This window comes from Zeus faber (genome assembly GCF_960531495.2).
Source record: "Zeus faber genome assembly, chromosome: 19".
NCBI classification, from domain to species: Eukaryota; Metazoa; Chordata; class Actinopteri; order Zeiformes; family Zeidae; genus Zeus; species Zeus faber.
This window is the reverse complement of record NC_137206.1, coordinates 11135885-11163782: the sequence shown is the minus strand read 5'-3', so window position 1 is coordinate 11163782 and position 27898 is coordinate 11135885. Positions and strand designations below refer to the sequence as shown.

The window sequence follows — 27898 nt, the reverse complement described above, 5'->3', positions numbered from 1 at the left end:
GGGCCCACGCACGGCCAATACCGATCCGAAACTGATGGCTTAAGAAAACAATCGGGAGGAAATTAAGTGAGTCACCCCGTTTGCTTCCCACATGCCGCAGAAATCTTAATCGGTTCCAAATGGATTCCTCTCGGCGAATCACGATCCTCCTCCCGGGCAGCGTCGCAGGCGGGAGCCCGGAGACACCGGAGAGGAGGGGAGAGCCGCGCCGGGGCTCTCGTGCTGAGCCATGCTTTTCATTACACCCTGCAGGAACCCAGTCGCCAGCTTGTCGGGGCCGGTCTCCATCCCGCTCATCAATAACTTTCACGGCGGCGTGTTTGCTGTGTGGTCTGTGAGGCGGCTTGCAAAGCAGATCTTCCAGTTTATCCTTTATTTGAAACACTAAAATGGGGTCTCTGCAGAGTTAAGTGCTTTTTAAGCTTTTTAAGATGATTTTAAGATGATTTTAAGACACATTGTAACCAGATTTGTTAGGATTTTTGGACAAAGTATTGCCCTTATTCAATGAAGAATTGCAGGTACTGTAAGTACTAGATATTTGTTACAGGACAGAGGTAGAAATAGGGAAGGTTATGAATTAGATGATTCTACAAACTGTTATTTCCTTCAGATAGCGAGGTGAGGGATCAGGTGATGAGGCGTTTTTTCCCCCCATAGCACTTGGGAAAGAGTAATCTTGGATTCCCCTCAACAGGTAAGTATGGAGTGAGTCTGGTTAATCTGGAGTAGGCGAGTGAAGCAGCTTAGTATTACGTTCAGGGGTTTTATAACATCAGAAACGTTGACTTGTGCAGAAAAACTTATTTTGACAAAAACAGAAATATGTGGATGAATAAAATCAGACAAAATGTTTATGTTGAAATGAAAACCACATGAATTAGAATTAAATTAATGACATAATAAATTCCTAATATTTGTAAGGACAAGAGTTTGTCCTTACAAATTGTGTCAATATGCAAAATAAAAAACAACATTCTCTGTTTTTTGTTTTTAGCCGGACAAGATACTGGCGACCTGAAATTACTTCTGCATGACATGCACACACATCCATGCAAGATCCTCGCAAAGAGCAGGATCTTGGGGAATTCGCTCAGTTATACAATAGCCCCAATAGAAGGGCGCTATCTGCTGGAGGAAACCGTGTCGTGCAGTTTAGTTAGAAAAACCTGGGATTTATTCTACAACTCGGATTCACTGAAATAGCATATTATGTCATAACTCCGCATCATGCGTCATACGTCACACAACAAGTTTTCATTTCCCATCCCTAATGCATTGGGCATTTTGCATTTTTTTTCCGTCTGTCATTTAGAAATGAGTAATGAGACATTCAGCCTAGGAACTATAGTAATATAATATAATATAATATAATAACAGTGAATGTCTTTATCTTCTTTTAGGTTCTACCATGTCATTCAGATGTACTTTCTGTTTACTTATTTTGAAATGAGATTCTTTATTTACTCATTACCAATTTACCTGGTGTTATTTCACTTAATGGAATGTTTCATTATCATTTTTGTATGTACAATTATAATTCTTATTCTTGTTGACAGCTTTAGCCTTCTGCATATAGGCTAATATACAGTAAGCCATCGTGAAACTGAGCGTATTAACATCAGATTTTCACTTTTCCTTCATTTCTGAGGAAACCACATATTTATTCATTGTACTCGCATGTCACCTCATGAGGATACAGGCTCCAAAACAAAGATATGATCCCAGTTAAATCCCTCCTAAAACGTTCAAGCCCCCCATTTAATAAACCCATCTTGAATAGATCCAAAACCAATCCCGGGGATTAGGGGGATGGATTACGAGGAACTGATATTCAAGTCTGATATACTTCTGCGTGCGATGGGGATGGCTAGATACAAAGACGTACACCAGGCACTGTGGAAACTATTGCTCATGGCTTCCTCCTTAAAAAATAAACAATAATTAATAATACAGCTCATATAAAGGAATCACAAAATACCCCCCCGTTGGATCCGTAGAGATTTCCCGATAGAACATTTGTTGCTTTGCCGTAACTTATTTATTCCAGAGAGCACAGAATCAGCTTCCCCCTAAGGCTCCTAACCTTCGATGCTTGATCTGATAACTGATCGTACGCTGCAAAAACAGTCCGAGAGTCTTAACGGCGAGTGAAGGCGGCGAGATAACATTTAGACTCTCGTCGCTTCAGCCGCTCTTCCTGGGTTCACGCCAACAGTTTCCAAGGACTTCATCCAAACCTCACCTGACGACAATGTCACATTCACATTTCTTCCCTCTTCATCAATGATAACCTCCCCTTTTGGGCCTCTTCGGAGGCCCCTGCCCCTCTGCGACGCGAGGCCATCGCCGCGGCACTGACGATGGGCATCATTTGCCGCACGTTGCTTAGTGCTTCGTTTTTAAGCGAAAAGAAAAATACAACGGGGAAAAAAAAGAAAAAAAACGGCTGCTGGCCCTTTGACGCCCATCTTGCCGGACCACCCCTCCCTTTTAGGGTGCGAGGCTCTTTCAGGTACCTGCGGAGGGGGAGGGTCTACCTCTTGTTGGAGGAGCGAACCTGGTGTCGCATCCAGCCTGTGGGGGCTGATGGGGAAAAACAAACAAAAGAAAACAGAGGAAAAGAGGAATGAAAAAAACATACAAAAAAGATGAAACATTTGTCCAAAAAACAGAAGTATGAAGTGTTGAATTTGTTAATACACAGGTGTATGCTTACTTTGTACTGTTTTGTTTATTGTTTATTCTGTTTTTACTGCTTAAAATTTTCTGGTTTGCTTTCCATTATCCCGCCATATTTTTTCATTTTGATTGTGTACAGTTAACTGTGAGTTTTTATTGTATATTTAACATTTTTCCCCATATAATATCACTTTTATTTTCATATTTGGATTTTTTATTTTCATATTTTTATTGTATTGTTTTTTTTGTTATTACTGCCAATTGTGTTGACGTGAACTGCTGGGACATACAATTTCCCTCCAAGGATGGATAAAGTATCCATCTATGGTATCCATCCATCTATCTATCTATCTATCTATCTATCTATCTATCTATCTATGGTATCTATCTAGGTATCTATCTAGGGTATCAATCTAATGTATTGTGGCGGACCAAGGGGCATGGTTAAGCTGCAGCTGCCCACGGCAGCATGGCTTCCAGCTGTCGACAGCTGTTGCTATCGGCCGAATCAGCTCACCGCACGGCACTGATTTGTCCGTCTTGCAGAGGGGATCGGCGCACAGGCTCGTCAGCCGACGAGGAGCCACCCAACTATTCACCCATTATTCTGTAAAATCTATCCTTTTGGCCAGCGAGCTTTTTTGTTCCGTTTGTATAATAAAAACTCTCGCCATGTCGGCAACCCACGGCACAAAAGATTCAGTCTCCCTCCCTAAACCCGTCCCTGTAGGCAGAGACTCCCACAAGTGGCGCCTGAACAGGAACAGGGCGCCGAGTGAAAGGCTAAAGGGCCCAAAATCAGAGTCAATTGGTGGTAGAGCCGATTAAAAACTGGGTCTAATGCCGGGCCATCTGATCCGGGACTGAGACCCGGATTTTTCCTTTCCCACTGGTGACAAATGCCAAGTGTTAGCGAGTTTTTGGTGCAGTGGGAAAGGGGTATATCTATCTATGTATCTATCTATGGTATCTATATATGGTATCTATCTATATATGGTATCTATCTATATATGGTATCTATCCATGATATTTATCTATCTAGAAGAACGAGGAAAAGAAAGATGGAAAAGAGCAATGGAATAAGGGTAAAGGGGCAGATCCAGATGAATATTGTAGACTCACAGCGTGGTTGTCCCAGCTGCCTGGGGTTACTGGCGCTGCTGCCGAACGAGGACTGGAAGTTGTGGATGGTTTCCTGAAGGATCTGCCTCTCGCGCCCCTGAACAAACAGCGCAACGTTGGTTACCATGCACAGGAAACGTTTTATTACCGATGCTTCCAAGAATAATAGCAAAGTGCAGTTTCCTGGGAATGAAGATTAAGTTGCTGCTGAGTTTAAACGTCCTCTTTGGAGTTGGTCACGGCACAGCACAGGTTAAATACTGTATTTCCTCAAATATAAACAGTTAACGTTTTATTGTATATATTCCAATTTTTGCTTTTATTGCCATGTTCTTTTTTATATTTATATTTTTATCATATTACTTTATTATTATTTTGCATCAGGGTGAATAACGTATCTATCTATCTATCATCTGTTAACGGTTATCAGAGTTGCTTGGTCGAATCAATCGTACCTTCCCGGCGTTGAGCTCCGAGATGGCGGCGAGGATCTGTTGTCGGGGTCCGTCTGTTTTGATGCCCAGCTCCTTCAGGTCCCCGTCCGTCAGAGTTAGAAAGGCCTCCATGTCCACCTGGAGGGAGGGAGGAAGACAGCGTCAAATAAAGGGAAAAGATTATAGAACAAGAAGGTCAGTTCCCGAATTCCTTCAAAAATAGTCACCGACTTGCTCCCCCTACATGCATTGACTTATAGTATATACCAGTATATACTGATATATCGATCTGTTTCTAATAAGTCTAATAAGTCTAATAATAATAATAATAATAATAATAATAATAATAATAAAAAGGTAAAAAAGTCCCTAATTGCTGTTATCATGAGAACGCAACCCAAAAATAGGGCCATGTCTCCCCAAAAAAGGGAAATAATACTCAGATTTATAGGCTATTTGGTTTTTATTTTACCTTTAACTCTTTGGTATTTAATACAGATATGTTTAAAACATTGAATTATGTACTTGCAAAGGAGCACACAAGAATTTGGGAGCTAAGGAGGTATCTCTTACCTCCTGTTCCTCGAATATAGGCTGGTATTTCTCCAGCGAAAGCTTCTTCAGGATACTGGACAGCTCATCTGAGTTCAAAATAAATAAATAAATAAATAAAATAAAATAGGTGAAAATGTAAGAATGAAAAGAAAACTGAAGGAAAAGGCAGCGGATCTCATCACAACCCTGTAGTAAGAAGGTTAATAAAACCACAAAAAATAAATCAGCCTCCCCTCTTAATTGCCCGCCACAATATCGTCATCATGGAAAAAATGGACCACGGACGATGGACCAACCATGTCTATGCATACTATCCTGAAAAAACGGCAAGAAGATTTAAAATAATAAAATCCGAGCAGCCCCGCGAGCCAGACCCCTAAATATCACCCATTTGCTATTCTGGACCCCTCCTCACCCTCATCCGTGATGGTCCCGCTGCTGGAGCCGCCGCTGCTCTTGGAGCGGGGGTGCGAGGAGGTGGAGGACAGGGAGTCTCCGGGCCCGGCGGGGGGTTTCGGCGTCGGGGAGGGGGACGGCGTGAGGGTGGGCGACGTGCTCTTGGAGGTGGAGGAGTTCCCCGACTGGGGCCTCTTCTTCAACTCCACCTTCTGCAGCGCAGCCATGGGTGGGGGCGTTGAGGTGGGTAAGTGCATCGTTGGAGGTGGGGAAAAAAAAAAGTTGCGGTATCATCAACAGTTGTGTTTGTCAACTAACTGAGCTGTTTTTTGGAGTGTGCGGACGACGTACTCGTCTAGAATGGAGGTCGGCTCCCACCAGACTGGGCGTGGCGTGGATGTCGGGGAGGCAGATGTCGGGCACCGCGGGGCTGGGGGCGGAGGCCGAGGGGGGAAGCTGGGGCTGACTGGGCGGCTTCTCCGACGTCGGGACCTTTGCTTCCGCCAGGCCTGCGGCCTTTTTCCTCTGGGCCGCGATCTGGGACAGGACGCTGTCTGCGCTTCCCCCTGGTGGCGGGGGGAAGAGATGTGCAGTGCAGAGTTATATTAGGCGACACTAAAGCCCGCTTCACACGGAATACAACAAACTAAAAAGAACAAACCCGAAGTCCATTCGATCCTACGGAGAGTTGGATGCGGAACGCGAAAATCTGCGACATGCTGTGCTGCGGAATTTCTGATTCCGATCAATGCAGCGGGATGCTGAAGTTGTTTGAATGGAACTGTGCTTCAAACTAAGTAAATAAGTGATGTATTTCTAAATAATGAAGTTACGTCAACATTGGATGTCATCATATCCGCTATCAATAAAATTTCATTTTATCGAAGTGGATTGTGTATATTTTTATTTTTTTTGCTGGCACTTTGCAAACTCTATATAAAGGGAGTTTTAAACTCTTATTCCCGTCACATGGTAAATGTCCGGCTGAGTAAACTACTCGCTGAAAAAACGAGCGCTCCCATTTTCACTCACACATTTTGTGGCGCGAAACTCAGATGCAGTTCATCCGGCGGCCAGTAGGGGAAGGATCCGACTGTCGGAACGAATCGGGTCTCAAAAGACAAATTGTAAATGTTTTCGTCTTATTTGTATAGGGTTTGAGCTGTTTTATTACAAACTGCCAAAAGTTGTAGACATAAGTTTCAAGAAGGAACCGGTTGGGCTGAGGCAAATTAACTGTCAACTCAAATAATGTCAATGGATAGTTCTCAACAGGTAGACGTGTTATTGCATGAAATTATCAGCTTATATCATAATAGCGGCGTAAATTAATTAATAAAAAAAAAAAAAATGCGTGTACCCGAGCGGTTGTGCGAGTCTCGGTTGAGGCCCGCCACCCCGTTGGAGCCCCCCGAGGAGTGGGGGGAGTGGTAGTGTCCCGAGTTGGAGGGGGAGGAGGACGGCCCCTTGGGGATGCTGGGAAACTTGATGGACCGGCTCACCACGCGGCTGATGGACGTCTTGACAGAGAGGGCGATTTAAGATGTATAACAAACACTCAAACAAACTCTCTCTCTCTCTCTCTCTCTCTCTCTCTCTCTCTCTCTCTGCACACAAAACACTCACGATGTCCGAGTTCCCGCTGCTGTTGAGCTTCCGCTGGGGGGGCATGGGCAGGCGCGGCGCCTCGCCCTTGCCCTCTTTGAGGAGGCGCGAGTGGTCCGAGTTCCAGGGCTCGAAGTTGGAGGGCGGCAGGAAGGGCGGGATCACTGCCTTGAGCTTGTCGTTGGGCAGCCGGGTGAGGGGCGCGCCGTTCCTCAGCTTGCGGGACAAAACCAGACGAGTACATTAAGTGCCGTTCCTATCCATTTCCTCCCACGTGGCGTGGGTTTAAAGACAATTTAAAGATTTAAGCACCACGGATGGACATGTTCATTCTGGCATTACAAGTGCAAAATGAAATTCAAACACTTAAAAAGGTATTAAAACATAATATAATCTTAGTGTCAGTGACTCGTATTTATATTAGTCTATCTATTATCTATATGTTAAATATATATATATATATATATATATATATATATATATATATATATATATATATATATATATATTATTAATCTCATTGTCATCTACTATTATAAGTGTCTTTTTCCGACCACGCTGGATTCAATTTACAGTTCCCTGGTCAAATCTACGCTGTAAAAGCGATTCTGGAACATTTCCTTATGTTACGTTTGGAAAAACAAAACCAGCAGGAATACCACAGGTTTTCAATGATCACGTTACTTTCAAGGACTTTTAAAGCACTTCGGCACAAAGGGGGCTATATTCAAAGTATTCCAGAACTTGCATTTCTGAGGACGAAATTCAAGAACTTCGAGCACCTCAAGGACCCTGGAAAAAGTCCAATCATAACCAAATACAACTCTTATTTCAAACCAATCATCCCTACCATTGTAGAAATGAGAGAGTCGTCCTTTTCAGAGCCCGTCCTGCCAAGACCTGGAAAAAAGCAGAAAAACATCACGTGGCGTCATTGTTAATGACACTTTAATATATAGTGCATACTGGGGACCAATCTCATACCGAGAGCTATATCAACCATGTCAAATATTTAAGAAACTGTCAGGATCCTGCCCTGCCTCGATTCCCTGTCTGTCTGTCTGTCTGTCTGTCTCTGGCTCCCTCTAGCCCTCTCTAGCTCCCTCCGTCTGTCTGTCCGGCGTCACATCCCCGTCACTGCACACCTGTCCCCGGTTAGTATGATCACCACCTGTCTCCACCCTCCTCGTCACTCCTTTTGTATTTAACCTGGTCCCATTCACTCTGTCGGGGTTGGATTGTTGCGTGTGTTTCGCGTCTGTGGTCCTGTGTGGTTCCCTGGGTGTGTCCCGAACGCTCGGTTCCTGATTCCCTGACTGTTTCTAAGTCCCTGCCTTCCCCGTCCCTGCCTCTACTGATCCCCCTTCTGTATCCTGTTCCTGATTCCCTGTTTGCCTACGCATTACCCCCTGTATAAACTCCTAAAACTGTGTGTCCATCATTTGGGTTCATCTGACCTCATCCTTTACAGAAACCGTACTTAATTTCAGTTTTTTTGGGATCCCAAAAAGTCTATCCTGTTCAGTCATGGTACTGGTTTGGGATTTGGTGAAGTTGAGGTATCGTCGATATCAGTTGTGAAAAGATTGCATCTGTCCTTCTCTACCACTTTCATAATACACACACCGGAAGACCAAGAGTCTCTCACCGGAGTCGTTGCTTTTGAGCGCCCACACAGTGCTGATGTCGCTCAGTCCCAGCGTGGAAGACGGCGCAAGCGCGCCGTTGGCCCCGCCTCCCCCGCCGGCAGACTTCCCGTCGGCCTTCATGGTGGCGTCCAGCGAGGACTCGCCATGGTCGGGGAACGGCGCCAGGCGATTTGAGGAGAGGCCGTGGCGCAGGGTGTGAGTCAACTTGAGCCGCCGGAAACGATTGGACATCCTGTTCCACCAGGACTGCGGGCGGGGAGAGTTAAATGCAGCTCGCTTGATGTTTCATTTGCTACAGCCACAGCTGGAAAAGACTAAAAAATCCATAGATAAAATCTACAGAGAAGCCACGTTTCCACCGCTGGAACTTTCCCTCGGAACCTTCGGAGGAACTCGGTGCGTTTCCACTGCAGGAGCCAGGGTCTAATTAAGTTCCAGGGACATCAACAGTCCAGGAACTTTAGGGGTGGGGCTTGCAGTGCTGAGCATTTCTGATTTGGTCGAGTACTCGCAGCATTTTAATTCAGACGTTATTTTCAAAAATCTGCTGCAAACCAGCCGCAAACCGACTGAATGAACAGTTCGTTTTTTTGTTCTTAAAATTTGTACAATTTGTGTAGTGTGAGAACATTCTTTTTTGACAGTAAGTACAAGGACAGAATAATAAAATGGATAAAGAAAGACAACCAAAGTGATATCCCACTTTCACTTTGTTTGTTTTCGTATCCATTTTATTCTTCCTGTCGGTGTGTAGTTTCTGCATTAGTGCCGCCTACTGGACCGGAGTGGAGCAGTTTGTTGCATAGTCACACGCAGAGATGACGTGTAAAAACCGCTGTCCTGTTTTCATAAGTCAACGGATTCATTTGCATAATCTTGGCGGGTCTTTAGGCCGCGGTGGAAATGGAGACGGGCTGAAGGAACTTTTCAGTTCCACGGAAAAAAAGTTCCTGGGACTAAAAGTTCCCGTACTTTCGGCGGAAACGCGGCTAGAACAAAACAAATGAAACCGTATGGACAGCACCATCTACAGGTTGAACGATGTTACTGCGACTGCTTTATCTGATAGGCTCAAATAAGTACCAAGTTCAAGAGATTATCTGACACATGCATAAACAAAAAATTCCCCCCAATAACCGTACAGAATTTGAAATTGAAGTCATCAATAAACGAGAGCCTTGATTCCTTTCTCTTCCCTCTCTCTCTCTCTCTCTCTCTCACCTTGAGGCCTCCCTTGTCGTCGGGTGGCACGGGCACATTGCTGAGCGAGTGGCGGCTCTTGGAGCGTGATACGGAGGCTCGGCGGCGGTGCTTCCCCTTGTCCTTGTCCACCTGCATGCACACCGAGGCCAAGAGACGCACCAGCTCTGTGTCTGGTGGGAATACATGTAGATAAATAAGTAGATAGATAAGTGAGTAAATAACAAATACATGTCTGACTTTCTTCTTGGTGTGAGGGAAGGACAGACAGAAAAAGAAACAAGGAAATAGGGGAAGAAGTGACATATCAGTAGTATATCAGTATATCAACATTTTATCACGAGGGACATCCTGAGAGGCTGAATATGAAAACAGCTTTATCGGGTAAAAAACTATTTCACTTTGATTAAAATGAATGAAAAATGCCCTGGGTGTAGGGAGTAGCAGTGGTGAAAAGAAGAAGTACATCTGCAGCTATTCAACTTCTAACGCAAAATTGGCCAAAATTGGGGCTTAATGTTGGCTTGATGAGCCAATGTTTACACGAGAAAAATGTAGGCGAAAGCATAAAAATTTGATAGCTAAATAGATGAATTGATCAATTTTTATTTCATGCGATTAAGCCACGTTGAGCCCTTGTGTTCTCCGTGACAGCGTGCCGGACAGAACCACAGTACCTGGGTCGTTGAGCAGCATCACCAAGTCGAAGGCCGTGTATCCGTTCTTAGCGCGGAGGTTGACGTCCGCTCCCTGACTCAGCAGGTACTTCACCACGTCCTTGTTGCTGGAGGAGGGGAAAGGGAGAGCGCGAGGAAGGAAACGAGAAAGAAGCCCGACGGTGAGATGCCGACTGCCTCCTCAGAGGCCAGAGGCTCGTATTGACTATTTACTTTCATCTCGGTGCTCCAGGCACGTAGCGTCATTAAGATGATATTATGGCAGCGGCATAAAAATGAACCTCAATTTAAATCTGTCGAGCGCCCTGAGAACACCTCCCCAGCCTACCCGTGGTAGGTGGCCTGCATCAGGGCGGTCCAGCCGTGGACGCCATCCTGCTTGTCTATGTCGGCGTTCTTCTCCACCATCAGCTGCACCACCTCCAGCTGCCCGCTCACAGCCGCCATCATCAGCGGCGACGCTCCCTCCTGATTGGACAGGTTCACCTGCGCCGGGTCCTCCTCCAAGATCTCCTTCACGAGCTGGGAGTTCCCTGCGCGTCGGGGGGCGTAGCGCGTGAGAGAGAGCTCCCCGACAGGGAAGGGCGAGGACCGAAGCCGAACATCTGACGTAGCAGCGTTTTCCCCAAGCGGTTTTCGTCCCCGGCACGTGATTTACAATGAAATAATCACACCACCACCCTGTTAACCGCGAGAAACGTCAGAAACATATATAACTGGGCTTATTATTATGGCCCGCTAATAGCGATCCAAGTTTGCTCAACGCCTCGGGAGCCACTCCGTCAAAAAGGCTAATCTTCGACCCGCAAATGGAAAACGAGTCCAAGTTTTAAAAAAAAGGTCGAGACATTTGGCACAATCAATATTGAATGTGACTGATTTATTACGTCGTACCAAAATGAATCATTTTGACAAAATCGAATCATTCCCGTGAGGATTCCATTCGCAGCTCACAGCCGAACCGACTCTTCTGCCTCTCGCTCGTCGTTCAGGAAGACATCCCTCGCTCGCCGTGCGTCACAGCGACTGAACCAAACCAACGAAGGGTCGGAAAATCGAAAGACTCCTTTTACGGAGTGACTCGCCAAGAACCCAATCTCGAAAAAGGTGGTTTGCTTACATACCATACGCACGTTTTGGGGCTCCAACCAGCACGACTGGCTACTCCGCAGGGGGGCACCAAATTCACTCATCAGCTCGGGGGGAAGCCTTGAGTTGTGGTATTAAAAAATGTCTAGTTGGTACGTCCTTTAAATACTACAATAATGCAAAAGAAAATAATAAATCTATTGAATACGTTTATATATTTAATACCAAAATTAAATAATTTCTAAGCCAACGGCCATGTATTAAAACTTCAACTTGTAACTTCAACTCTGTTTGCGCGCCTGCGCATAAATTCCATTTCAGTTGATGTTTCCCGTGGGTTACTTCTATACTTGTGTCGTTTGTTGAGTGGTATTTGTATTTATCGCCTCAATGGGGAAGGTGAGGAATTGCGCCGCCCGTTTGCGTAGCGTTTCGAAATTTGAACACACACTTTTGCGATGCAAGAACCTTGCGCTGCTCTGTGCGATGTTGCACACATAGGGTCTGTAACAGGCCTTAGAGTGGTATGGGTATTCTGGCTTGAACTGATGATTTAGATGATTTTGTGCAGCCTTGCAATTTTGATCCTGCAACACCAGAGCAAATTTTCATTCTTTCTTATTTTTACGAATTCACAGCACACCTGGCCTAAAAATGGCGTCCACTCGCGCTCGACTCGACTCACCCAGCTTGAGGGCGCTGAACACGTCCGGCCTCCTCTTCTCGTCGTCTGGGAGGGGGAGAGAGAGAGAGAGAGGATCAGCAGGACCTTTCAGAGGAGCTAAAACAACAGTCCTACTTGGAGAACGTCCAGGCGGCTCACCACAGTGACTCAGCGCCGGGAGTTATGCGAGCGGTGCACATCCAAGAGGTAACTTTAGACTACCATCGAACAGGAACAGGCATTTTGGACGGTTGCACGGACTAATGTGTGTAGTAATACACTTAATGTATTGTCAAAAGGTCGGCTACAATCTTTAATGTTGGTGAGTACGTCATTTGGTGAATATTGGTGAAAATACAAAATAATATAAATTATTAAATATATAAATTTATTTTGTTGATAAGAGAAAATAACTTGCGATTTATCAGACATTTCTTGTGTCTTATAAACGGCTGGTTTAATTATTATTTTTTTTTTTGGGGGGCTTTTCGTCACCTTTCTGTTTGACAACATAAATTCCTCAGGTTTATACCGCTTACGTTTTCAGGTTCATACTGCTTCATTTAAAAAACGTCAGGTTTATTTTCCACTATCCTGCCATATTTTATATACAATTGTGTCACCGTTTTTCAGGTTTATATTGTGTAAAATATTTCTACATTTCAGGTTTATTTTCCATTATCCTGCCATAATTGTGTGCAGTTAATTGTGAGGTTTACTGTATATTTCACATTTTCCTGAGATATTGACACTTATGTATTTTTATTCTATTGTTTGCTATTATTACTGCCTATTGTCTGTTGCCTATTCAAATCGGAGCGCAGTGTTAAACAGCTATGCCAAAACTCCAAGCACACACACACACACACACACACACACACACACACACACACACACACACACACAGACACAGACACAGACACAGACACACGTCTCCCTACCAGTCTGAGGCCGCACAGTGGTGATGGAGTCCAGGTAGGACTTGATGTCTCTCTGTTTGAGATCCAAGGCCAGCTCGAAGGCCGTCTTGGACAGAACGTTGACCCGGTCTGGATCCGCGCCCCGCTCCACCAGCTGCTGAGCCACGCCCACCTGCCGAGCAGCAGTTCCACGGCACAGGTCTTTATGACAGTTACAGCCTCCAAGGGCCGTTACAAGCCCGCGAGCTTCCGGTGAAAACTACAGATTACTCATTCAGATGTGTTAGTTGTAACATGAAATTCGCATAAAACGGGGTTCATTCGTATCATTTGTATTTTATTATTAACCCAAACAGTATTCTATGCATCTACCTAGAAACATCCATCCATCCATCCATCCATCAATCCCACCATCCACCCATACCTTCCCGCAGAGCGTGGCCAGCATCAGCGCCCCCCAGCCGGTGGTCCTCTGGGAGAAGTTGATGTCGGAGCCCCACTCCAGGAGCAGGCGCACAGCGGCCTCGTGGCCATGCAGGCAGGCCACCAGCAGGGCCGTGATGTCCATGAACTCCCTGCCTCCTCCGCCTCCTCCGCCTCCTCCGCTGGACCCCGACCCCACGCTCACACAGGCTTCACCCAAACCGACCACACTGCGGAACAACAAGCAGAGAGGTACGATAGAGAAGCACGTTCTGCACAACCCACCGATCAACAACAAACTCAACAACCCAACGACCAACCCAGCAACCCAAACGACCAACAAAGCAACCCAACGACCAACCCAGCAACCCAACAACCCACCCAGCAACCCAGCAACCCAACAACCAGCCCAACAACCCAAACGACCAACCCAGCAAACCAACGACCAACCCAACCCAGCAACCCAACGACCAACCCAGCAACCCAACGACCAACCCAGCAACCCAACGACCAAACCAGCAACCCAACGACCAACCCAGCATCCCAACGACCAACCCAGCAACCAAACGACCAACCCAGCAATCAAACGACCAACCCAGCAACCAAACGACCAACCCAGCAACCAAACGACCAACCCAGCAACTCAACGGCCACCCAGCAACCCAACTACCAACCCAGCAACACAACTGCCAATCCAGCAACCCAACGGCCAACCCAGCAATCCAACAGCCAACCCAGCAACCCAACAGCCAACCCAGCAAACCACAATTAACCTAGCATCCCAACGGCCAACCCAGCAACCCAACAGCCAACCCAGCAACCCACAATTAACCTAGCTTCCCAACGGCCAACCCAGCAACCCAACGACCAACCCAGCATCCAAACGATCAACTTAGCAACCCAAAAATCAACAGCCAACCCAGCAACCCAATGGCCAACCCAGCAACCCAATGGCCAACCCAGCAACCCAACGGCCAACCCAGCAACCCACAATTAACACAGCAACCCAACGGCCAACCCAGCAACCCAACGACCAACCCAGCATCCAAATGATCAACTTAGCAACCCAACAACCAACCGTGAAACCCAACAACCAACCAAGCAACCCAACAACCAACCCAGCAACCCAACGTCCAACCCAGCAACCCAACGACCAACCCAGCAACCCAACGACCAACCCAGCAACCCAATGATCAACGACCAACTCAGCAACCCAACAATGAACGGGTGTTGCCACGCCACCTGCAGCTGTTACTGTTGTTGTTGTTGCTGCCGCCGCTGCTGCTGCTGCCGATGGAGACCCCCTCGGCGGCGGCGGCCAGGTGGTCGTAGTCGTCCACGTAGGCCCCGCTCTCCAAGAGGAGCTTGGCCACGTGAGCGTGGCCGCCCCGGGCAGCCATGGACAGCACGCTGGCGCCCAGGCGGTTTCGGCCGTTGATCTCCGCCCCGTTCTCCAGGAGGATGTGGGCCACACTTAGGTGGCCGAACCTTGGTAGATGGGGCGCGGGGGGAAATGGTAGAGAAGTAGAAAAAGTTTTAACCGTCTTTTGTATGTGAAATTCTGTTACAACCAATGGTGAAGTATAAGAACCATACGTGCTTCAAAATAAAAGACGCCACGCCCTGACTCCCTCACAGCACCGCCCCACCAGTCTACCTTCCCTCACCAAATATTGCTGGCAAGTGAAAGCTGTGTAAAGCTGGAATGCAGGGATAAACCACAAGGTCAATGAAACATAACTGTAGACATACAGACATATATATATAGACAACCATCTATTCCTCCATTAGAGACCTGGCACATGATTCAATATATCAAAAGGCAGAAAAAAAACGGACTACTCTCCCGTAACATCTGACATGTTTGATATGTTTGTATACCTTAGTTGCTTGGTATCAGACCAGCATCCAACACCACTATCCGTTTATATTGGAAAGAAATGAACTCACAACCGATAGTGTGTTTTTTTTGGTGCGCTTTTACATCCGAAATACATGGATAATTCAGCTTCAAGTTTATAGAGACGTCACAACAAAACCAGTGTCGTGTTCTTGGCATCCCACAGCTCATGCAAAAGACAGTTATTTGTAAGTGTTATTTTTGACGATTATCGATGGGGGCTGGGAGTGCAGGCTGTGGGAATTGGGTCTTGGGCCATGGGCGCGACGACGGATGGATACGTTGGTTAAAATCTGAAACTACTGATGATTTAATGAACACACAAACGAATCACTCACGCCCGGATGAACGGGGGGAATGGGGAGCATGAGCGTTGGGAATAATTTATATGCATCACTATCCAAACCCTGTGGCCGCACCTGGCAGCCTGCATCAGCGGGGTCCAGCCGTAGTTGTTGCGGCTGTCCACCGAGGCCCCTTTCCGCAGGAGGAACCGGACCAGGCTCTCGTGGCCGCTGGCCGAGGCCAGCTGCAGGGCGGTGTTTCCCTCCTCGTCGGTGCAGTCCACGGGCACCAGGGACAGTCCACCCCGGGTCAGGTCCGCCACGGTGGGACACTCGGACCCCGCCTCGGACCGCATCCCGCTCTGCCTCCCGGACTCCCTGCTGCCGCTGCCGGCCCCGGGCTCCAGGAGCCCCCTGGCCGTCTCGTAGTCCCCCTCGTCGCAAGCGCGGAAGAGCAACAGCGAGTTCGCGGGGATCCCGAAGTTCATCATCCTCCTCCCCCGGTTCAACAAAGCCCTTCCCCGGTGTTTCCCGAGCGGTTCTGTCGGCGGTGACGGTCCGAGACGGCTCCTCCGCCCCTCGCCCCGGTGTCACCGCGTTCGGAGGTCATGGCTCTCCATCGAAATGAGTTATTTGTTCGTGCTGATCCCTTCCTTTCTACCCCGTCACGACATCAGGTCGGGCCGTGTGTTGAGCTCATGTCGACGGGGGAACGAGAGGCGGCCGCGCCGGCGCCGTCCCGTTACAAGTTTCGGAGAAAGTTAATGCTGCGTTCCCTCGAAGCCCAAACTCGGACGACTCCGACCTCCCAAGGGAACGGCCAATTTCAAGCGGAATCTCGGGGCAGGTCGCTCCCGGCCGCGCGTTCGGACGTTCTCCGGAGATGACAGAACAGCAACACAGCGGCATGTGGAACAAAAAAAAAGTTCCCGGCAGCGGCATATTTCATTTGAAATTTCCCGTTAACATAGGCGGTGTTGCTTTTAGGATGCCGCTGGCTCCCTTACCTCAATTGAAAACGACCGATTTCCCAGGTTCGGGGAATGCAGCATTGGAGCTGCGCATGCGCCTAGTCACCCTAGAGTCCGTCCCGATAATGAGAAACATTTCGGGACGTGACGTTAGAATTTAATTAAAGTTCAATGCTCAAATCTCCCCATTTTTATAAATAATATGAAAATCTTTTTTTTTTTTTAATTCTATAAACCCTGAAGACCAATGTCTTGTCTTCCTCGAACGTATTTATTTATGTATTTCATTTTTTTTTTTGTTTTCAATATATATATATATATATATATATATATATATATTTTGTCATAGTTTTTCCAATGCTATGTTCCTGTTTGCGGTTCTATGCGCTGCTGACTGTCCCGACACTTCTTGGATATTTTATTCAATTGAAAAAGGTCAAGAAAGAAGAAATGCGATGTGACCACGAGGGGTCGTCCTTTCACAGCAAAACAACGCTACACCCAAACCTATGACCCGTCCAAACCCCCCCCCCAAAAGATCTATGGCGTCACGCTGAGATTGAAAAATCGCTGGTCACACCCCTATTAAATAAAGGCTTATTTTAATAAACCTGGGGCATATACCCATATACAAACCATGACAGTGTGAATACTGGTATCTCACAAATAATAATAATAATGATAATAATAATAATAATAATAATAATAATAAAAACTAAAATTCTAAATTGTCTGAGTGAGTTGCACCCATTGTGACCCCCCTCTCAAGGTTTCTTCCATTCTTCCTTTTTTTTCTTTCTTCTGCTCTGGGCTATCGAAATAAACTTGACTTCATTTAAGAGTGAGGACAGAGCCACGAGTATGAACCTCCGCGCACTTACCGTAGAAAAACCAAAACCGTCCCGAGACCGTAACACAATGAGTTACAAATGATGTGGGCCCGGTACAATGATTAACCCGGCTCGAGACTTCCCAAGGTGTGGACATATTGTGTGGCACTCAGAGTGAGTTCTTATTGCCGTCAGAATAATCTCCCACGTTTGCATGCTTCCTTCTCTAACGGTACAGCGAAGCCCTATGAACAGATCGAAAACCAGTGTTCTTATAAATAAAATTATAGAACATTCATAAAGTCATAGGATTTTAGGCCTGAGGAGTTTTACAAAGTGTGGCTGTTTTCTATCCTTCATGTTAGAATTGTGTGTTTCAGCTTACTTATTCTACTTTCTTTCTTTGCTGACAATAAAATATATTTTTTTCCATGAAGAAGATATTATGGCGTCAAAACGTGGGTATTTGGGGGCGTGGCTGCGTTTATTGACAGCTGGTCTCTCGTTCCCATTCGACCCACCTGAGCGTGTCGCTTCCTTCCTCCGACCGTTGGCTTAAGTGGCCCCGCCCCCCCAACGCAACAAGACTCCGCCCCTCCACCAAAATCTATAAAAGCTTGGCTTCCATCCTTGCCAAGATGGCAGTGAGCCTAAAAAGTCAGAACTCGAGGCTTCAAAGCGTCTCTCCAGACACCAACGGGCGGGGTCAGCGACCTGCCACATCAATGTTTCATAAGGTCTGTATCCTGCTTAATAACCCCGCTCCGCCGCCAGACAAAGTTAGAAATGGACCCGATCGGGAGAGCGGCACGACACAATCGTCAAAAACCCAATTACTAACATCGCAGTGTAGCTGACTCACCAAAGTTACCGCAGAGTGGGTGAAAATTGTCACGTAATTGTCACGTCTACAATGGTGGCGGGTCTAATTTTCTCCTGTTCAGAGAGCTCACTCGCTTTAATTCGCAGCCACTAGTTCCATGTAGTAACGAATGACTATAAAACTGCAGGGCCGCCGGGCTTTTTCTGGTCCGAGTGCAAATATTATGAATTTAAAAAATATAATATTATAAATAAATTACAAACAACCGATTGAATAACATGGGTGTGTGGGCCCCGATTTGTTCATTCTTTCAAATGAGCATACGTATTAAAATGATTAAAAGGAAGAATCAGATGTGACCTATGGGGAGAGAAGGGATGGTTTGATGAAACGCTCGAAGAGATCGGTTTTCAGATTGTGGCGACGTACTTGCGAGCCACCCCCGACGTCCAGGCTGGAGACAGAAGGTCATCGGCCGCTTGGGTGACCCGAGGGACCAGCGTCAAGACCGGGCTCAGCCGTGGCCAATGGGCAACGGTGATATAAACGGTGATATAGCACGTTGCAGACGATGTGTCAAGAACCACAGGGGGTCTGCTCGTATGTGAACAGATGTTGGACGGGCCAGAAGTTTGGGAAATCCTGGAAAATGTTGATGTTTCACAACCAAATCAATGGGAATGGTCCCAGCACTACGGGGGCTTTGTGCCGTTTTCAGTCAAGACACTGGCCAAAGGTTGCAAAATAATGCTCAGAAGAAGCTTCATATCAGTCTTGTTAGGTTTGGCTGGTGTGTTTAGTTATTGCCATAACTAAGTGATCAGTCATTACTAAATGACCAACATCTGAATAAAACAAAAATAAAATATTTTTTTCATCAAAGAAAAGTGAAAAGGCTGTCTGGTGTTACAGTAATGCAGTGGAAGGCATTATCTGTCTGTCTGTCTGTCAGACTGTCTGTCTGTCTGGCTGGCTGGCTGTCTGTCTGTATCTATATTTCGATTTGATTGTTTGTTTTTTGCTCCGTCTGTCTGTTGAACAGCTGAGAATTGCTTTTTCAACGTTAAGGCCCGGGAGAGGGCACAGGGGATGGTCAAATCCTGCACAATATGAAAACCCTCGTTTCTTTCTCTGTGTGGCTCACATTGTCGGCGGACTCCCAACAATTCACTTTTCAGAACAAATCAAAAAACGTTTCATTTCCTCTCAGTATTGCCTTTGGTTTCTCATTCATGACAGACTCAGACTGCTGCTGTGGGCAGTTTCCGGGGCAATTTAACATTTTCCGGAATATTGGCCTGTTACTGTAGAAAAACAACTGGGCATTGGGCGGCAGGGGCCAGTGTTGCACTGATGTGTCAGCAGCTTGGAATGTTTTGAGAAATAATCCACACTGCCGCCAGGATTTCAGACATTGCATTAAGTAATTTGAGGTTCTGCCAAGTGTGACACAATAGTCGTTACTTGTTGTAGCCGCCTGAAAAATATTGATGTGGAAAAGGAAAAGAGCCTTTGAATGTGTGACTGGAGCGTCATCTTAAATAACTAATAATAGCCATAAGCAATACAGTTTAATTAAGGCAGCAAATGATGACAGATCATACCAGCACTTTGCATGGAAGTTTTGGCAACAAAAGGATTAATCCTGGAGATGAATGGAGATGGAGATCGGTGTAGATATCTGTGGATATCTAAAAAGCAAGCTGAGCGCAAGCCAAATTGTTTTCTAAGTAGTGGTAAGATGGGGACAGTGTTCTCTTCAACTGACACGGAGCTCTCTAACGGAGGGGGGATTTTACTATGTTCTTTCGTAACTTGTTATCTTTTATCCAGCGCTTATTTTGTAAACCAGGAGGTTGAGAGAACAGAACGTATGCACGTAACGCACGTTGGGGGGGGGGGGGGGGGGGCTTAAGCTGCCATGCGTGACGCGGCAGAGGATGCACCTTTTTTTTTTTGTTTCGTTCAATAAGGAAGCGTAAATAAAAAATAATGGGGCTGCCCCTCAAGCAGTCAAGCAGTGTTTTGTTTTTTTTTCTTTGTCAGTGTGCACTACAATAACAAGACGAAACAAAAAGCTTAAAAAATGCACAGGGATAACATTTCCACGAGGGATCATAAATAACAGGAATCATAATCTTATTATCATGTGTGAATCGTCCGTGTCCGGACGCTAAAACGGCTTTCTGTGCGCCCCGATGGCTGTGCCCCGTTCCTCCAAATAAAACTAAAAACAGTGTGGGGACGGAGCACTGAGGCACAAATCATAGACCCGTCAAGATTGTTTGCTGGGCATTACGCATGGAGGGGGTGATCGGGGTTTGAGTCGCGGAGAAAGTGTCCCCATTACGTGCAGTTTCGTATCATACGTACTTGTTTAGTTCCATAAGATGTAAGATAAAAACACTTGTGGCGCGCCGATTGCGGGCACCCATCGGGGTGGCGGCCCCCTATCTTGCCTATATGAAGAGCCGAGCTGGCGCAGCCTGGCCCGCTTCGAGTGGAATATTCGCATTAAACGGATCAAATTCGACTGAGACGCGTACAGCTCCATAGCTAGAGGGGCTGGATCCAATCAAATGGGTGCCGGTCCAAATCTGGAAGGTCACGGAACATGTTCAGGCAGGATCCAGAACTAATTAAGACCTGCTTGTATGGCAATATCAGCGAGAGAGATCATACTGGTCAAATAAGGTAATTATGTCCAGAAGATGTAGAAGCATAGGGGAGTTCCAAGGAGAAAGCATAGTAAGTTGGGATTTAAATTAGACCTTAGAGAGACCTTAAAGTATCATACTGAATAGAATAACTTTCATTATATGGCGTTCTTCCTGTATTATGGCTACAACCCCATGCATGAAAGAAATCAATACCTACAGTACATTGTCTGGTAACCATGATTAATATTACACTGCTATATCCTGGTGTCACTATGTGTTCCTAAAAGTTCTAAGCTCACAAATGCATGCAGGTACAAACGGACGGGAACACCAAAGGTGCAAGAAAGATGCTTACTCACCGCAGTTGTCAGTTATTCGAACCTCCATACCTTGAGAATTCAGCGTTTGCGTGCTCTTTGGGGTTTGATTTGGTACGAGTGTTCTTGTGCGTGTCTGCTGTTTCGGCTGAGTGTTTGAGCGATACATCCATGCTCGTACATCCACGTATGATCTCACGTGTAAACAAACGTTTGTGGATATGCTTGCATGTGTTTGTATTTGTACATGTAAGCAAGCTTGTGCCCACTATCGAAACCTCATTGTCATCTCACAAGAATTATAGAAATGCAGTCAGCATCCGAATGCGTGGGTTGCACACACAGCCATATCCGCTTTTCACTACTGCGTTTATCATTTGATTATGCATGTGGACGGGTGATTGGGAAGTTCAAAGAGATCCTCAGCGATCTGTCCTGGGGCCTAAAAAATTGATCTCGGGTTTCCTGAGAGCTGACCATTGTGTAACATGCCTACGGAGGCTGTTCCAACAACAAGGATTGATATTCTGCACAGCAAGACCCTCAGCAAACCAGATCTTAGAAAAACATTCATACCACATGCTACATTACACATTGCTTTATTTTAGATTTATTTGTGTGTGTGTGTGTGTGTGTGTGTGTGTGTGTGTGTGTGTGTGTGTGTGCATGTGTGTGTGTGTGTGTGTGTGTGTGTGTGTGTGTGTGTGTGTGTGTGTGTGTGGTCAAACAAGCCACATGGCTTAACAGGACTGCTATCATGGCTGTTAGGTAGGGTAACACTCACACCAAGAAGCTGTTCTTGAGTTGATACGGTTTGGGCTGCCTGTTACCGTTCCCAATTATTGGGAACATACAGTATTATCACATCGTCAGATTGGGTTTGGTTTGGTTATTCCTGAGGCATGGAAACCTGTCACATAAGACATTATAGAGAATTGATGTGATTTAAGAACTCCATGCTGTGGATGCTCTGGAAGCGCTGCACTATGGCCGTCAGCCTCCGGTTCTCTGCCTCCAGCTGGCTGACCTGAGACTCCAGGTTGTTCAGGTACTCCTTCTTCCTTTTCCGGGATTCCTTGGCGGCCTCCCTGCACAAACGGATAGAAATACCTCATGTTATCCCCTAAAAAAAAAACCCTGACTGAAAAAAAACAACCCAATTGGCGCCGCTGCTGGATTTGGCAATAAATACACGTTGTCCCTCATTGACCATAACATTAGATACAAGGAGTGTTTGTCTGTGTGTGTGATGATGGTTTTGCTGTAGTAATAATAATATTGATATTATAATGTGGTGTGTAAATAAATGAGGATAATATTACTGTAAAAACAGGCCAACCAAACTTTAAATAATAATAATACCTGAAACACTAATCTTGTTGCAGAAGTAATGATAGCAGTAGCATCACACAATCTCGCATAATGAATTAAAGAACGTCAAAACTGACTATTGATAGAGTCTACTAACGCTTCAAATAAATTGGGAGGACAATGTTCGTAGGATGACTCAAATATGGATTTATGTGTAGTGCGCTGTAAATGCTATGGGGGTACTGTAAATGCTATGCCCCCTCCCCGCTGTCTTTACCTATTCTTCATCAGCTTCTTCTCTCTGGAGGCATCGCCAGCAGCTTGATGGGGGTCATCGAGCATCACCACACCCTGGGGCAGGCTGGAGTTGGGGTTATGCAGCTGGTAGCCCGACATGTCATCCGTGGAGGCTGGGGACAAAAGATTAAGCATTAAGCACAGTAGACTCCTACTGTTATGCCCTTGGAATTTTTTTTCCCATTTCAAAGAGCTTTGGCTCGCTGAAGTCGTATTGTGTATTTGTGAAGGGTTAGAGAAGTGACAAGTTTGCACAGAATGCTAAATATTAAGGAAAAAAGCTCTCTCTATTGGCAATTTAGGGACAATTGGCGGGCTCAATGTCCATGGAGAAAATGGATTTGCGTCTCCCACCATGTTATTCACAATCTCGTATCAAGGGATCCACTGGATAAAAGTACCAGACAGTTTAATAATTTTGGCTGAGCTTAATCAAAGGACTGAGAAATAAAGAACGATGACCAAACACTATAATATCACAACTTCTGTTTTATTTCATCAAAGGGACATGAACCTTTGATAAAATACCATGTTTAGTTATTTGCGACATGTATTCTGTTTGAGGGCTGTAGTTCATCCATGAACAGACAAAATTCAATATGCATTGATTGGAGATGAGAAATGGACGAATGGAAATTTTGTGGAAACTACATACAGTATGGCTGCCATATAAACCAAAGAAGAAGGTCACCAACATCCCCAATTCCAATGTAAATTCACCAGAAATGCAGTTTTACCCGATATCACATGAAAACCATCCTGTCCGGTGCACTGAAGTATATCTGGTTGTGAGGGCTCCGACATGGTTGGTCCAGGCACAACCAGCACGGGAAAGCTCTGCACCCCCTCGAGAGGGCTGTGGACATGACCTCCAAGATTGAATGCTACAGGGATGAGAGAGAGAGAGAGACGGGCAAGGGAGACGTAAACATGTGTCAGAACATGGGCCAAAACTCAAGGCAACAACTCAAGACTGGTCCTTTGAATCAATTTCAAGGTAACTGGAAGAAAATAAAGACGTAATTAAACTAAATATTACCCAGTTATGCATGTCCTCGTTGAAAAAAGTCAGTTTTCCCTGTTATGTCACGCACCTGTGTCACTGTTTCCGTACTACGGACTGGGATGTTTTCTGGATCGCTGCTAACAACAACACTAACCATAACACTGAGTAGGCAAAGGATATAGAAGGAAATGTATCGGCAACGTTTTACTGCAGGTGACTGTACGAACTTATCCTAACCAGAAGCCGTGGGTCACCGCAGAGGTCTGCTCAGCGCTCAGAGAGTGGACAGCAGCCTTCCACTCTGGAGACACGGGTGAGTGCAGGAAAGCCCGGCACGGGCTCAGAAAGTCTATAAAAACGGCCAAGGGACAATACAGGGAAAAGGTGGTGTAAATGCCTCCAACACCAGGCACATTTGGAGTGGGCTAAGGACCATCACAGACTACAAGGGAAAGGGGGAGGTGCCTGCTTCTCTCCCAGAGGAGCTGAACTCCTTCTACGCTCGCTTTGAGAACCACACCAAGCCGGAGTTTTTGCTAGAACAAGACAGCTGCCCACTTGAGATATCTTGGGCAGACGTGTTTAAAGGGTCAACAAAGCAACATAGCTCCTGGACCGGACAATATGCCGGGCCGTCTTCCCAAAGCACGTGCCTACAAACTGGTCGATGTCTTCACAGACATCTTTAACCTTTCCCTATTCCAGTCTGTAGTCCCCCACATGTTTTAAGAAGACCACCGTCATCCCAGCCCCAAAATAAATTGTGAGCTGCCTTAATGACTACCACTGACTAGCACTCACCTCCATTGTCATGAAGTGCTTTGAGCGGACAGTCAACGCTCACATTAGAGCCTCCCTGTCGACCACACTAGACCCACTCCAATTCGCCTACAGGACAAACAGGTCCACAGACAATGCGATAGCATTCGCACTGCACACTGCGCTCTCCTACCTGGTCCAGAGGAAAGTGTGGATGCTGTTCATTGACTACAGCTCAGCTTTTAACTCAACAGTGGTGTCAACACTCATCATGAAGCTCCAGACCTCATCAGTTCCTCCCTGTGCAGCTGAATCATAGACTTCCTGACGGGCGGACCACATGCGGTGCGGATCGGCAATGCCACGTCCTCCACACTGACACTCAGCACCGTTGCCCCCCAGGGATGTGTGCTCAGCCCCGTGCTGTTCTCCCTGTTCACCCTCGACTTAACGGCCGCACGCAGCTCCAACACTGTGATCAAGCTCACCGATGACACCACCATCATCAGCACATCACAGAAAGGAACGAGTCAGCCTATAGAGCAGACGTGAGAGCCATGACATCCTGGTGACAGGACTATCACCTCCAGCTCAACATCAGCAAGACCAAGGAGGTGATTGTGTCACCAACGTCTACAGTTGTACCATCGAGAGTATGCTGACTGGCAGCATCATGGCCTGGTAGCTGCACCGCCCTCGAGCGCAAAGCTCCGCAGAGGGTGGTCAGATCAGATACAACGCATCACCAGGACCGAGCTGCCAGCCATCCAGGACCTCTACAGCCAGCGCTGCAGGAGGAAGGCGTAGCGGATCCAGTCTGACCGCGGCCATCCCAGCCACAGACTTTTCACGCTTCTGCCGTCTGGCAGGCGGTACAGGCGCGTCCAAACCAGAACCAGCAGATTCGGCGTCAGCTTTTACCCGCAAGCTGTCAGGCCACTGAACTGCTGACACTTAACACCTGCGCACACAGCATACACACATACGACAGTGATTGGTCCCTAACCCCCTACACACTTGACCACTTTAAAAAGAAGGAAAACTACTGTTTACATTGTCTACCACTAGTCACTTTAATGTATCAAGTATTGCATTGCATACCTGTTTTGTATTACCTCTCAGTAGTACAGTCCATTGTCTTACAACAATATGTCCATCTTACCTTTCAGTATGACACTGTATTACTGTATTTATTACTGTATTACTGTATTTGGCCTAAACACTATCAGAATCACTGACTTGCATTTAAATATATTTATTTTCATGGATATGTATTAAATTATTCCCAAACGTCTATTCTCTTCATTTAATTATTCCCAAATGTTTGTTATCTTCATTTCGTAGCTTTGCTCTTGTTTGTTCTAACTAAGGCAGCGAAGAGACACCAAAGCACGGCCGGACGCTTACAAGCAGCAGCTCAGCCAACGACTTCGCCGGGAAGTGGAGCTCCACAACGAAAAGGTGAAGAAAAATAGGGAAATATTGAAAGGACCGATCGATTGTGTCGTATTTTTGGGTAAACAAGAACTTTCATTTTGGGGACATGATGAAAGCGCTGGATCCACAAATAGAGGCAACTGTTTGGAGCGTCTTTCTTTTCTTGCTGAGAACAACAGCGACCTACATTGTCACCTGTCCACTAGTGTTTTGTGGGACATCATGCAAAATACAAAAGGACCCGATATCTGCTACTGCTGAAGTGGTGGGAGAAGAGATAAAAAGGGGGATTAATAAAGCACCCTTTGTCGCTGTTATGGTGGACGAGACGAGAGACGGGAGTAATGCAGCGCAGCTCGCACTGGTCCTGCGTGATGTGATGGACAAGTGTCAAGGGGCGCTCTATAACATTTGAAGATGTCACTAGTGGCAAGCGAGCCCATGACGTTGCCGCTCTTATTGTCCGTTTCTTGGGAGGAAAAATGAATGTCTGGATAAAGTTGTGGCACGGTGTTACGATGGCGCACCTGTCATGACATCTGGACTAGCTGGAGTGCAGGCTAAAGTGAAGGAGAGGGCACCTATGGCCTTATTCATACACTGCTATGCACATAAACTAAATTTAGTGCTGACTCAAGGGGCCTCAAAGCTTTATCTTTGTCATTTTGCCATCATATCAGGTTAATATTGATGCTTCTGCTATATATGTATGTGGCGCAGCTCTGACTGCAATGTAAGGAAACCTGTTGAATTGTGTTTATTAGGTTTCTTGCTTTAATAATGGCATTCATTTTTGCTTTATAAAATACCTGTCTGTGATGCAACGTCCTGTTCTACTGCGTTTCTGTTTAATATTGATGGTGTCTGTTAACATGGTGTTATAATTATGGTATTAAGAGGTGGATTGATTTAGGTAGGACGCCACTGAAGGCCTCGGTGTAAAAATTCACAGCCTGCCACTGTGTTATATTATGTATACTGCACTGGTTCTTTGCATTTTAGATGTTTTAAGTTGTGCTATCTTTCTAATAATCACACACCCAAGAGGGAAAGCACATTTTGTTCAGTTGGAAAAGTTACACAATGTTTGTAGTTGGGGGTGTCCTCCAGGTGGACGGCACAGGTGTATAGTAGGCGAAAACAGGATGCAACCACAATATAAACCCCAAAAAAAGGAGAAATGTACTGTTCATAGTTAAATGAATGTGAGAAATTCATTCCTATATGGATAAACATAGTTTTAAAACAGTAACAAACATACATCTATGCATGAGTTGCATGTATATAAAAATGTAAATTATGAGAGGGAATACTATCTGATTTTACCACAAAGTGGGGGGACAGAGGGGGGTAAGAGAGGTCTACGGCGGCGCGGGTAGACAGACACTGTATTTCCACAGTATTTCCTTAAACAAATAAAGCTCCGTGCGTAACGGGGACACTTCCTTAGTCGCTCCCCGCCACCCCCTACCCTTCTTGGGAACGAGGCGCGGCGACGCGGAGATCGTGGGGCGCGGGCGCAGATTGGCGGAGGTGCTCAAGCAACACGCAGTCATCGTGTGGCCGCAAACAGTAATGCCGATGTCAGCCCTGTTCCCCTGACTCAGAGACAAGAGCACCAGGGAGGTCGGGCACTGGTGTCGGGTGATGGGGCCGGGCTCGCAGTCGGCGTTCCAACTCATCCCGAGGGTGTTGAACGGGGTTCGGGTCTGGGCCCTGTGCAGGCCGGTCAAGGCCGTTCTCCTGCAAATGTTTGCGTCTGGGGAGATTGCGTGCTTGATTTACTTTTGCGCCTGTTAGTAACGGTTATTGCTGAAATAGCCAAATCCGTTAATTACTGTGGAAGGGGTGTCCCACATGCTTTTGGCTATGTAGGGTATATTGAGG

General features: G+C 46.2%; 1 protein-coding gene across 1 annotated transcript; it reads right to left on the bottom strand.

The window, feature by feature from the left end:
• Positions 1-834: 834 nt before the first annotated feature.
• Positions 835-16341, bottom strand: anks6 (ankyrin repeat and sterile alpha motif domain containing 6). The gene is made up of 18 exons (XM_080020557.1): positions 15736-16341; positions 14659-14904; positions 13418-13646; positions 13015-13165; positions 12095-12139; positions 10649-10853; positions 10321-10427; positions 9665-9816; positions 8443-8689; positions 7645-7694; positions 6816-7010; positions 6550-6709; positions 5541-5755; positions 5209-5401; positions 4812-4879; positions 4260-4376; positions 3805-3901; positions 835-2586 (listed from the first exon to the last, which is right to left on the bottom strand). The coding sequence occupies exons 1-18, from the start codon at positions 16089-16091 to the stop codon at positions 2537-2539; spliced, it is 2883 nt and encodes a 960-aa protein (XP_079876683.1). The 5' UTR covers positions 16092-16341; the 3' UTR covers positions 835-2536.
• Between the last annotated feature and the right edge of the window lie 11557 nt (positions 16342-27898).